Source organism: Budorcas taxicolor, chromosome 11, assembly GCF_023091745.1.
Source record: "Budorcas taxicolor isolate Tak-1 chromosome 11, Takin1.1, whole genome shotgun sequence".
Lineage (NCBI taxonomy): Eukaryota > Metazoa > Chordata > Mammalia > Artiodactyla > Bovidae > Budorcas > Budorcas taxicolor.
The window spans coordinates 42,703,594-42,716,620 of NC_068920.1; the positions used below are offsets into that span (position 1 = coordinate 42,703,594).

The window sequence follows — 13,027 nt, forward strand, 5'->3', positions numbered from 1 at the left end:
CAAAATATTTTTCCCAGTTACTGAGCCTTTATCTTTTCTCTTCCCTAGAAATACGTGGTTGAAAACCCATTGTATGAGGAGCGACGGAATCTGGACCGCCAGGCTGGCTTGGCCGTGGTTCTAGAGACAGAACGGCGGCGGCAGAGTGAGCTGAAGCGCAAGTTCAGTGAGAGACCGAAGGAAGAGAAGAAAGAAAAACAGGCAAAGATTATGAAGGAAGTAAAGGAGGACGACAGGGTGTCTGAGGAATTAGAGGACCAGCTTTCTGAGGGTGGAAACTCCCCTGAAAAGGCTGAAAATAGAAAGAGGCCTAGCATCAAACTCCAGTTAAAAGAAGAAATAAAGAAAGAACCACCAATATCTTCCTCTTTCGGGAAATTCAGCTGGAAGAAGCCAGAAAAAGAGGAGGAAAAAAGTTTAGTGATCCCAAGTATTCCCAAAGAAGAGATTGTGGAAGGTGGTAAGGACAAAGAGGATGGCAAAGCTGATCCTGGGAAGACAAAGCCTATCAAAATCAAACTCTCTGGGAAAACTGTTGTTGCACATACTAGTCCTTGGATGCCTGTAGTGACAACTTCAACCCAGACTAAGATCCGACCCAACCTGCCCATCCCATCCACAGTCCTCCGCAAATCAGGTTCAGCCACAGTAAGCAAGCCAGCTCCACTTAACACCTTTCTATCCATCAAGTCTTCTGGAACCACTGCTAAGCCTCTGCCAGTGGTTAAAGAGTCTTCAGCTGATCTCCTCTTGCCTCCCGACATCATCTCTAAAGCATTTGGAGGGGAAGAGGTGATTTTGAAAGGGTCTCCAGAGGAAAAAATGGTGCTGGCTGAAAAGAATGAGGCATCACATATACCTGAACAAATGCTACCACCTCCTCCACCTCCACCTCCACCACCACCTCCACCACCTCCAGTTATACCTCATCCAGCTGCCCCCTCTCCTGCCCAAGCAAATGCTGTTTTGGCTCCAGTGAAATCAAACCCAGCTGTATCTCACACTGTCATCCCTGGCTTCCTGGGTCCTAACATTTTGAACCCAGTGTTACCGGTAGCCATCATGGCCTCAGCGCAGCCTACTGCCATTCCTTCTGATGAGACGGCTCCTGGGGTGAGTGAGAGTGACCGGGACCAGACCCTATTCTCTGTGTTGGTGCGTCCTCCACCTCCCCTCTCAAGTGTGTTCAGTGAACAAGCCAAAAAATTGGAAAAGCGAAATTCATGCTTAGCCACAGCCAATGCTAAGGATCTGTATGACATATTCTACAGTAGTGGTGGAAAAGGAGCCCCTGAGACTAAGCTGAGTGGTGGTCCATTGGCCAACGGGGAAAATAGAGCTGAAAATTCAGATACCTCTTCCACTTCTACTTTGAACAGCAGTGTATCCCAAGAGGAGTTGCCTTCAGGTAGAAATTTGGTCTCTGCTCCTTTGGTCAGCAACTCTGAAAAGCCCGTTTCAAAACCTCTGGTGTCCCTAGGAAGATTGTCAGCTGTAGAAAGTGTAGATTCAAAAAACAGAGGCAGCAGCTATGGCTTCCTGCAGCCTCTGACAAGGTTGTGCCAAAACAGGCCTTATGAAACTATTACCCCAAAGACAGAGACTTTGGCCAAGTGGGCTTCTGGTTCCTTCCAGAGTGATGCTAATAAGGATGTAGCTCCAGTGAGGAAAATTGAACTTGACCTGGGAGACCCTGGGCCACCAGGTGTGGAGCCAGCCTCTGAGCTGTCAGATACACAGTGTCATACTATGAAATCTCAGAAGTTGGTAGAAACCCACCTTGTGGAATCTAGTAAGCAACAAAGCCAGGAGCTCCACCAATCTAAGGATTGTGGGAAAAGTGAAGTAGAGACAAGCACTGAACTAAAAGAAGGAGGAGTGAAACTCTCTGAAAGGACAGTGAGAGAGGGAACAGATATCAGTGTTGGACCCAATAGCATAGAGGACTCTAATTTGAACAGTGGGAACAGATGCATGTGGGAGGAAGAAGTAGAACAGCCCAACTTGCATAGGACTGACAAAAAGGCTAAACAGTCCAGGAAATTGATAATAGAAAGTAAAACTCAAGGTAAAGTAGTACCTGAATTGAAGACGCAAGCTGTCTCTTCCACAAAGGCAAAAATAGACTCATTTCCGTCAGAAACTAGGTCTTTACTCCAGAACCCACAAGATGTGAAAATTTCTGCCCCAGGATTGCTTATTCAGTCCCCAGACAGATCAGATATGTGCTTGAAAGACCATGAACAGAAGCAAGGAGTCCCAACTGGTAGTGAGGAGTGGCTAGAAAATTCAGCACCAGAATCAGCTTCCAGAACTTCTAGGTATAGAAGCCTCAAACTGAAGAGAGAAAGATCAAAAGACTTGCAGGGTAAAATGACCTATAAACTGACTGACTGGGATGAGAACAAGAAGCCAGAAACCTGGGAGAGCCTAGAGAAACCAAAAGCAGAAGCTCTGGAGCTTCGAGATATCCATCCAGAACTAACAGTGACAATAGAGAGCAAGGCCTTAGAAAACTTTGAAGTTACAGATTTAAAAGTAGAAGAGCTTGCTGCCCTGGGAAGCCTGGGAGATATAGGTGTTGATTTCTGCAATACTCGGGTAGACCCAGCACATAGATCCCCAGTTGCCCTGTCTCAGAAAGTATGTGAAGAAAATTCTGCGTCGCCTCTAGGAGGTAATCCCTCCACTCTCACCGGCTTTGAACCAGTACCATCCTTTTCTGAGTTTCCCTTAGATTCTCCCGAAACCCTGGTGCTGAACTTTGGAGCAGAGGGTGAACAAAACTCATCTAATCCCAGAACTGGGAGGATCGCTCCTAACGTTTTGAAAACTGGACTTCCTGTAGAAAATGTTGGCCTTGGCTTGGGGAATCTAGAGGGAACACACCAGGCCCTGGACCTGTTAGCAGGAGGAATGATGCCTGAGGAAATAGAAGAAACATCTAAATTAGAGAAACAAGATTCACTCAGATTGGAATCAGAAACAATTAATCCTTTAGCCCTTGGGCCATCTCCTTGCCTTCCAGACCTTGTTGATTTTGTCACACGGACATCTGGAGTTCAAAAAGAGAAGATATGTTCTCCTCTCTCTGAGCCAGGTGACCCTCCTGAGTGTAGTTCCTTGGAGATGGGACCACTGCAGCTAGAAATACCGAATGCATCCATCACGGAAGTAGCAGTTCCTCAAGTAGATGAGTATAGTGACAACCCTTTCAATGTGGTAAAATCTGTGGCTTCAGGGTCCCATACAAGGGAACAGGTAGCCGGAGGCAGTATGATCCCTCAGGAAATAGCTGCACAAGAAGCTGCAGTTGATGCCCTCCAGGACCACACGGAATCCAGTGTTCACAGCTGAGAAAGCACGTTTAGAGCTACTTGTGGATGAATCCTGTTGGCTTCTAGAAATCAGGTGCCCAGGTGACCCAGGACTAGTTGGATCTCATCTGGAACCTACACTTAAGAGATGCAGTCAGCATCTTAGAGTAAATGTTCATGGAAGCTAAAAAATTTACCTCCGTTCCTTTTCTCCTTAAGAAACCAGACAAATCAATCATAATTTCTATACATATCTGTAAAAAAAAAAAAAAAGTATTTTCTGTTAATTATTATTATTTTTTTTTTGCCAATTTATTTTCTCCAACTTTGTCATTAAAATCAAATGTCTATCTGGCTCACCACCTAGTGTGCTTTGATTGTATTTTGGCTTTGACTCTGCCATTTCTGGGGGAGGAGGGAGACAGAGCTGACTTCTCCAATTGCTGTGTTGTATTCCCACCCAATTTCTTGGGCAGCTGATGGATCTCTGGGAGAAAGACCAGAAAGCCTGCTGAAATGGAAAACTACTGAGGAAGGAAGGATTGTTCATCTCAGGCTTTCCATTTGGATGGGCCTGCCTTAACATTGTTTGAAATGCAGCGTGAGTAGCCCTTATGTTTACTGTTTACTTCCTTGTGGCATGTCAGTCCCCACACTTCATTCATTCTGTTGCCCTTGCTTGAGTTGGTCCTGCTAATCCACAAACCTATTTGAAAATGACTTCAGTAAACATGGAAGAAAATCTACCAGGCTCACTTTTGGAAGACAACAAATCGGTAAGGCTTATTCATGGCTTGGTGCCAGGAGCAGATATGCTTTTTGGGTCCCTTTTGGTTTTGAAATGGCCTTTGTTCATTGTACTGTGATCCACTGACACTTTGTGCAAAATTATTTAGCAGCCATTTTCTATTCTGAAGAGGTAGAGGGTCTGAAGCTTGTTGTGGGATTGTACTCCTCTGTTCCACACTTATATGTATTCCTCCCTCTACCTCTCCCTTTCCCATTTTTTCTTCCATAGTGTGATGCTTTGGGTTGTACATTTGTTCAAAAGATTAAAGATTTATGAGTTGACTTGGACAAGTTTAACTTTATTTTTATTGTGTTAATTACTTGGAATAAATGCATTAATCTCATGTTTCTTTCTGGATTTTTTGTTGTGCAACCACACACATTTGAATTTCATAGGAAAGCTAGAACAATGAACTTCCTCTTCCCTGTTGTCTGTCTCCCCCTCCCAACCTTCTTTCCCCAGTTGTTAGGGCTACTTTTGTTGCCTTATAGTCTGCCCCAGTGCTTCCTGGATGGGTAGTGAAAAGGCAGCAGAGGTCTGGTTTTGGCATCTTTCTGTTATGCAGCTTTGTATATACTTTTATGTTGACTCTCCCAGTGCTCCTCTGGGAACTGAGCTCCCCAAAATACTCATGTTCTTGCTGAGGGTGCTCTTGGGCAACAGGGAGCTTGGTCCTTAGATTTTCTAATATCTGTCCCAATTTTCTCTTGACACTGTAACCTGGCTCAGTAGAGGCGTTGATGTCTTATTTTCCCATATGCCTCAAAAATAATGCAAAGTTGCTGATCTTTTTTCCTAAGAATTCTTGTTTTTCTGTTCTTTGTGTGCAGAGCTGCAGAATCCCTGTGTTAAGTTTATGAAGGCTATTTTTCTTCACTGATTTAGGAATTTAGAAGTTGTCCTGGCCTCCCTTCTTCGTCTTGTGGAAAGGGCACAGATTTGGAGTAGTTAGGTCCTTGGCTGATCCTGGGCCATTTGCCTTACTGTGGTTTCAGACAAGTTACTTTGCCACACTGTGCCATAGGGATTTTTTTTCTTTAATATGGAGGATCATTATCTCCATCTCACACCAGATGAGTACAGGGTCAGCCATCCTGAACTGTCTTCCAAATGCTTTTTAGGCTGAAACCTGAGTTCAGTGCATCTTTTTGGCCTGGAAACCATAAGCAGATTCAGAAGTTTCCCTTTAACAAAACATAAACCCAGGTAAGCTTCGGAGACAGATTTGTTTCTCCAAAGAACTGCTGTTCCCTCTCCATTCTAGGAGTTTATTTACAGGAATTTGGAGAACATAAGAGTTTAAAAGGCCAGTTGTTACTGATTTTCAGGACTGTTCACTTAGTAAGTTCCACCTCCCATTGGGGAGAGATGGGTAAGTTTAGGGTAAGCATGGAGAGGGGTTAATGCCATACAGATCCCAGTGCTAAACTCTTTCTCAGAGTCAGAATCTTACTCTCTGGTTAGAAGCAGGCCAATTGAGAAGGATGGGGAAGGGAAAAGACAAAATTTACGAAGGGCAGAACTAACTTAGGGTCAGGAAGTTCCCCTGGAGAAGGGCATGGCAACCCACTCCAGTAATCTTGCCTGGAGAATCCCATGGACAGAGGAGCCTTGTGGGCTACAATCCATGGGGTGGCAAAGAGTTGGACATGACTGAAGCAATTTAGCATGCGTGCATGAACTAATTTAAGTAACTGGGGCTGGAGTACTTTGAGAAACTCCTCTTGTACTCTTGATAAAGGGCCCCTACCAATCTTAGGCTTTTTCTAGAATAATGCCCACTTTTAAGAGCTGAAGCAGTGGTGGTCTTCATACCTGCCTGAACCAGCAGAAGGAGAGTTTTTAGGATTCTGTAGTTTGGGTGGAAAGTATTGGTAGCTTCCTCTTTGATCACTGGGATAAGGTTTTGGAGCTTATCTAGAGAAGCCATTTGAAAGGAAGGGTAGAACTTGAATCCAGTTGCTAGCACCTAGAGTCAGGGCCTATTTCTTTTTATTCAGTACTATCACAGTACTGAGTAAATTTTCATTTTAGGAGACGGGCACATGCAAAGAGTGGACCCTAATCTCTACATGTGGCTTATGGTGTCACATTACTTTTAAATATCTGCAAACATCAGAAACAGTTTTTATTTGACTCCCTCAATTATGAGAACAGATGATCAGCAGTTGGTTTCAGATTTTGGCGAACACCAAGTTTTACCTAGGTTGTGTAAGTAACCCCCTAAAACTTCCCCTTGGCTTTGTGAATGGAGGCCTTTGCTTTGTAAACCTCTCTCTTCACAGCTAGCTTCAGGGCACATAATATTCTTAATAACCCTCTGCTAAGTATACCTGTTTTACACTATGCCACTCCATCTCTGAAAAATGTCAACATGTTAGCTAATGTTTTGGTAGTAAACACGTCAGAGCGTATATCCATTTATCAGACTGCCAGGTTAAGAGACTGAGGAAGAAAGGGGAGGTGGGACTGGGGAGTTTGGACATACAGAATACAGGTGTCCAGTAGGGACATTAAGTGTTTTATTAAAAAAAAAAAATGGCAGGGGATCAAGGAGGAGACAGTAAGATGGGATTTTGTAAAAATACATATTCCCAAGCCCTGGTTCTAACTTCCACAAAGCTTACCTTTGTTCTAACCTACAAAGAACCTAAGCAAGTTCTTCATTAACAATTCTGTGAGAAGACGGACGAATAAGAATAATTTGAGATTGTGAGCACATTTCTTTATTTAGAGCTTAATTTTACAATAATGTCTGTAATTTTTAACCAAAGATTACCTATATAATAACAGTATTCATTGATATGCCGAGCACCTGAATTTACAATGAAAACCTACCCTTGAAAAAAAATCATCACCCAGATTTGCCCTCAACCCTTAACACTTTGCAAGACCATGTGCATTTACATTGTAGCACTTATTGTGGTTGTACTTTTATATTTATGTGTTTCTTTGATTAATATGTGCCTCTTTCCCACTTCCTTCCCCCAACTAGACTATAAATTCTTGAGAGCAGAAAGTCTGTCTTTTCTTACTGTTTTTTATCATTGTATTCACAGTACAGAGTTACCTGGCACATTCAAGAGTGCTTGATAAAAATTCAGTAGAAAAATTAAATTTGGTAGTAGTAGCTATTTAAAAAAAAAATTAACTCTGAATACTTAGCAATTTATAAGGGAGTAAAAGCTGTAAATTGCTGATTGTATTTGCTGGGTGCTTAATACTTCAGAAGCTGACTGTCCTCTTGCTTCTGTCCTGGATCTTTATCTACAAGGTATTGTCTATAGCAGTGAGTGAATATCAAGGCTGCCATCATTTCAACAGCATTCCAGAATAGTGGTTGGTGCCAAGCGAGGATTGGGACATTGCCCCTGAAGCTCCTAGAAGAAAAACAGGATGGGAAGGGAGCAGTGCATTGACTTCAGAGTTAACAATAAAAGATTTTGGGACTCTGATTTTCAGATGGCTCCTTTTCTCCTTTCAGCCAGATTTTATAGGCATGTTGAAGTAAATTAAACCCCAAATCCCTCTGATTTAGCCGAAGGAATAATTCAACCTTTCACAGCCCAGCATCCTATTGTCACTTCATCAAGATTCTAAATCAAGCTGTCAGTTTTATTTCTGGAAGGAGACAACCAAAAGAGTTGCCTTTGGAAAGTGAAGGAGTGGTGCTTTCACTTTTTATTTTGTATATTTTTTGTTTGAACATTCTGACCATGAAAATGTATTTTATATAAAATACAAATATTTTATACCCATATAAAATATGTACACAGGAAATTTTTATGTCAGTGAGACTTAACCTGGTGCTGAGAATTGTAGATCAGATTTGTTTCCCCTTCTGTATTCTTTTAGGTATTAAAAAAATTAATTAAAAAAAAAAGTTATCACTCAGGGCATTCCTATCTTCACAGTCATCAGTTTTCCATTATTACAAATAGGTCTTGGTGCTTTTCCCTCACGACTTCCTAAATTCCTCTATTTCCATCAAGGTGGGGCAATATACATTGAAGAATACCACTCTTCTCTTCCTGTTCCCTAGCTGTAGTTCCTATCTCTGTGGAGCGGGTTATACATTTCCATTCATGCTGTATGGGCACTTAGACATTAAATTATATAAATCAAGATACCTGTCTTCACAAAGCTTACTTTATTGCAAGTATACAAAAGATACCACAAAGTCTTTGTTGCATTCAAAGGGACACAAGATAACATATCTAGATGTATTGATTAAAAGCTTTACAGGCTTTTGTTCCTTCCACTCATGAAGGATCAGGCAAGAAAAGTGTTTTGTAGTAAACGAGGGAAATGAGCATGTTTAAGAGAAGCAAATGAGCAGAGGAAAAATAGAGACAGAGGGACTTCCCTGGGTGTTCAGTGGTTAGGACTCTGTGCTTCCATTGCCGGGGGCATGGGTCCAATTCCTGGTTGGAGAACTAGGATCCTGAGTGCCGCACAGCATGGGCCGCCCCTATTCCCAACCCATCAAAAAAGAGAGTTACATTATGGTAGAGGAAGATAGCAAAAAAATTAAATCGACCATATTGAGGTACTGTTTTCTTTCATCTTCTCTCCGATACTTTGCCCCTGCTAAAGTTCTATCCAACCCTCCATAGCCTGCCTACATAAGGATGATTATGATGACATTTACCGATCTAACCCACTTATCTTCCTTTTTTTTCAGGAGCAATTGCAGAAGTCTAAAGATTTCTAGAAGGAAGGACTGCAGAAGACATTTTTGTTCAAGGGAGGCAGGGACAGAAGCCACAGGAACAGTGAGTGCCTCTGGAGCCAGTGGGCAGCATCACCACTAGGGTCTGACTTCCAGAAGGTGCGTATGATTGCTGGAGCAGGAATGGGTTGTGGAGAAGGTCTTGTTATTTTTGCTGCCAGGAAATGGTGAGTTGGGTGAGCAAAATGTTATTTGTCTGTATCTTTGTACCAGTAGAGGAGGAGCAAGATGAGGATAGGCACAGAAAGCATGTATTTTAAACTTGCCACTCCTCATCTCAAATTATCTACTAACTTCTATCTCTCATTTTGAGATTTCTTTTTATTTATGGCTGCGCTGGGTGTTCATTGCTGCATGCATGCTTTGTCTAGTTGTGTCAAGCTGAAGCTACTCTTTAGTTATGTGTGGGCTTCTTATTGTGGTGTCTGCCCTTGTGGAGCATGGACTCTAGTGTAAGCGGGCTTCAGTAGTTGTGGCGCACAAGCTTAGATGCCCCATGACATGTGGAATCTTCCCAGACTAGGGATCAAACCCATGTCTCCTACATTGGCAGACAGATTTCTTTTCCACTGAGCCAGCAGGGAAGTCCTCATTTATGTCTCATTTTATGCCCTGATACTTATGTTACAGTACAGATACTCATGTCTCATTTTATGCCCTGATACTTATGTTACAGTACAGATATTCATGTCTCATTTATGCCCTGATACTTATATTATAAGAAGGATACAGACCTTCTTATCCGTTCTAGGCCCTTGGCCCAATGTTCCTAGCTAATAGAACATCTCCCATATCAGTTTTAGCCTTCCTTACTGGTCCATACAAAAAAATTGGGTATGTCCTTGGAGGAATGGAAAGTGTTAGTCACTCAGTCGTGTCTGACTCTTTGAGGCCCATGAACTGTACCCCGCCAGGCTCCTCTATCCTTGGAATTTTCCAGGCAAGAATACTGGAGTGGGTTGCCATTTCCTTCTCCAGGGGACCTTCCTGACCCAGGAATTGAACTGAGGTCTCCCACATTGCAAGCTGTCTGAGCCACCAAGGAAGCCCGTCCTTGGAGGAGTGGGATATAAATAGACAAAGGAGTCTTAAGAAAGGGGAGACGATCACAGAGGATAGTTTGAAAAATCCTGGGATTTTGGATTTCAAGACAACTATTAGCAGTTTCCATTCAGTCTTACTTTCCTTCTACACACAGTGAAGCTTTTGGTATACAGAAAGAAGCAAGCATTTCAAAATACCAAGGAAACACCTTATTCTCTGTGCATCTAAAACACCTGTAGGTGCTTCTTTTACTCCCTTCTGTGCTTTGAAACTGGACTCAGGAACACAGGATAAGAACTTGACTTGTAGGTCCTTCAAACTCTAACATTTATTTCAATCTGAGCTGCTCCAACTCCAGATTTACCTTTAAAACTGTTAGCCTAGTTTTGTTTATGATTTGTAAACCTGGTACTTTTAGAGCCCTTGAGGTCTACTGCCCAAATAAATCTGTAGTTTGGATAACTTTGAGAACTACTCATAACACTATAAATATAAAGAACTTCATAATGTACAACCAAAGCCATCAATAGAAGAAGAAAGAAGTAAGGAGTGAAAAAAAATCTCACAGGGCCTCTTTTTGCTGAACTTATATTCATTAAGGACTACTCATTCCTCAGGCATGACCCTGTGGATGAAGCAGTGGAAAGCAGCCTGGTGCCAGGGCTTCGAACACTTTGTCACCACTACTTTCTATCCTTTGCTCCAGCTCAAAATCTGTTTTTCATCAGCTACCACATTCCTCTGCTCAGGGACAATCAGTGGTATGGGTCACAGCTTTCATTCCAAAATGTGACTCACCTACCTACCAGCCTCTGGTTTGCTGCTTAGACCTCCCTTTGTCAGTGATGTCTGGGGGTCCACCTTTGAGATATGCTGATCTGGAGCATGGGCAAGGGAAAGCAAACATTTTTTGGAATAATATTTTTCCATTTGGAAAAAAATTTTCCCTTTTAAAATTTGATATGCTAGAGTTCACATGTTATTAATGAGTAATAATTATTAATCATTGATTAATAATAAACCTTTTTAATCGAAATATTTCTGTAACATTAAATTTCACATAACACGATTCATCATTTTAAAGTGTACGGTCCAGTGGTTTTTAGTATCTTGAAGGTTTGCACTAACCCCCATTGTCTAATTTCAGAATATTTCCATCACTCTCTTAAAAACACATCCCAGTTAGCAGACATTCCTAATTATCCCCTGCCCCAAAGCCACCAGCAATCATCAGTCTGCTTTGTGTCTTTATGAATTTACCTATTCTGGACAATTCATTATAAATAGAGTCATAATATGTGGCCTTTTGTGTTTGGTTTCTTTCACTTAACATTTTCAAGGTTCATCCATGTTGTGCTAGGTATCAGTAATTCATTAGTATTTTGTAAGTGTAAGTGTTAGCTGCTCAGTCATGTCTGACTTTGCAACACCATGGACTGCAGCCCGCCAGTCTCCTCTGTCCATGGCATTCTCTAGGCAAGAATACTGGAGTGGGTTGCTGTTGAATAATATCCCCTGGTATAGATATGCCACATTTTGTTTGTCCATTAGTTGATAGACATTTGTATTACTTCCACTTTTTGGCTATTATGTGGCTGTGAACATTTGTGTACAGGTATTTGTGTGGATGTGTTTTTCAGTTCTCTTGGATATGTACTGGCAACTGTTTTTAAAAAATACAATTTTTATTAAAGTATAAAGTGCATACAAAAAACAAAAGCACACACACCACAAGTGTTAAGCTCAGTACTTTTCACAAAGTGAACACTTTGTGTAATGCTTTGGGTGACCAACACCCAAATCAAAAAATGGAATGTGACCAACACCCCTGAACCCTTTCTCATATACTCTTGGCAGTCACTGCTTTCCTGAATGTAACTGCTATCTTAAGTGGGTTTTGTTTTTGTTTTATGGAGGTGAAATTCACATAACATAAAGTTAGCCACTTTAAAGTGAACAAGTCAGTGGCATTTAGTACATTCCCAATGTTGTACATCCAAAACCTCTTCCAGTTCTAAAACATTTCCACTACCCCAGAATAAAACCATTATACAGTTAGTTCCCATTCCTACCTCCCCTTTGTTTCTGTCTTCCTGGATTTACATATTCTGGATATTTCATATACATTGAGTCACACAATCAGTGATTTTTCTGTTTTCTTTCACTTGTAATAGTGTTTCTGAGCTTCATAGATATACCATGTATCAATGTTCCATTACTTTTTTATGGCTGAACAATATTCCATTGTCCGTGTATACCACAAGTTATTGATACATTCATCCGTTGATAGACATTTAGGTTGTTTCCACCTTTTGGCTATTGTGCATATTACTGTTATGAACATTTATGCATAAGTACTTATTTTGAGTACCTGTTTTCAGTTTTTTCAGTATGTATCCAGAAGTGGAATTGCTGGGTCATATGTTATTATATATTTAACATTTATAGGAACCACCAAACTGTTTTCCCAGCACCTGAATCATTTTACATCCCTTCCAACAATCCAGTTTCTCCATATTCATGTGTGCAAGCATGCTTAATCACTCAGGCGTGTCCAATTCTTTGTGACCCCATGGTCTGTAGCCCCCAAGTCTCCTCCTTCCATGGGATTATCCCAGCGCAAGAATACTGGAGTGGGTTGCCATTTCCTCCTCCAGGATCTTCCTGACCTAGGAGTCAAACTGGTGTCTCCTTTAGCTCCTGCATTGACAGGCAGATTCTTTCCACTGCGCCACCTGGGAAGTCCCTCCATATTCATAGCACGGTTAAATAGCATGGTTAAATTCCTTTTTCATGTACTATAATCATCCCAATATTTTATTGTGGTTTTGCTTTGTATTTCTCGATGACTAATGATATTGATCATCTCTCCGTGCTTTTTAGCCATTTATATATCTTTTTTGGAGAAATGTCTAATAAAGTTCTTTCCCATTTTAAAATAGTATTATTTGCTTTTTATTGTAGAATTCTAAGAACTTTTACCATTTTCTGGATACTAGACCTTTATCAGATACGTGATTTGAATATATTTTCTCCCATTCTGTAAGCTGTCTTTTCACTTGGTTTTGTTGGCTCTTTTCTTCCTAGTCCCTCAAGGTGTAAGTGTGAGGTTGTTGATTTGAAATCTTTTTAAAAATGTTTACT

The 13,027-nt window shown here is 41.3% G+C and overlaps 1 protein-coding gene across 2 annotated transcripts in view; it reads left to right on the forward strand.

Annotated features, from left to right (window-relative positions):
- The window catches only part of ZNF318 (zinc finger protein 318), a 31,527-nt gene extending 22,654 nt beyond the window's left edge, over positions 1–8,873 (forward strand). The window contains exon 8 of one of the 2 annotated variants that reach the window (XM_052647888.1): positions 8,792–8,873. In XM_052647888.1, the coding sequence (XP_052503848.1) occupies positions 8,792–8,821 (30 nt within the window). In that variant the 3' untranslated portion in view covers positions 8,822–8,873. Of the gene's footprint in view, positions 1–48; positions 3,635–8,791 lie in introns of those variants that run through there. The other variant, XM_052647887.1, reaches the window with a different exon arrangement.
- The last annotated feature ends 4,154 nt before the right edge of the window (positions 8,874–13,027 follow it).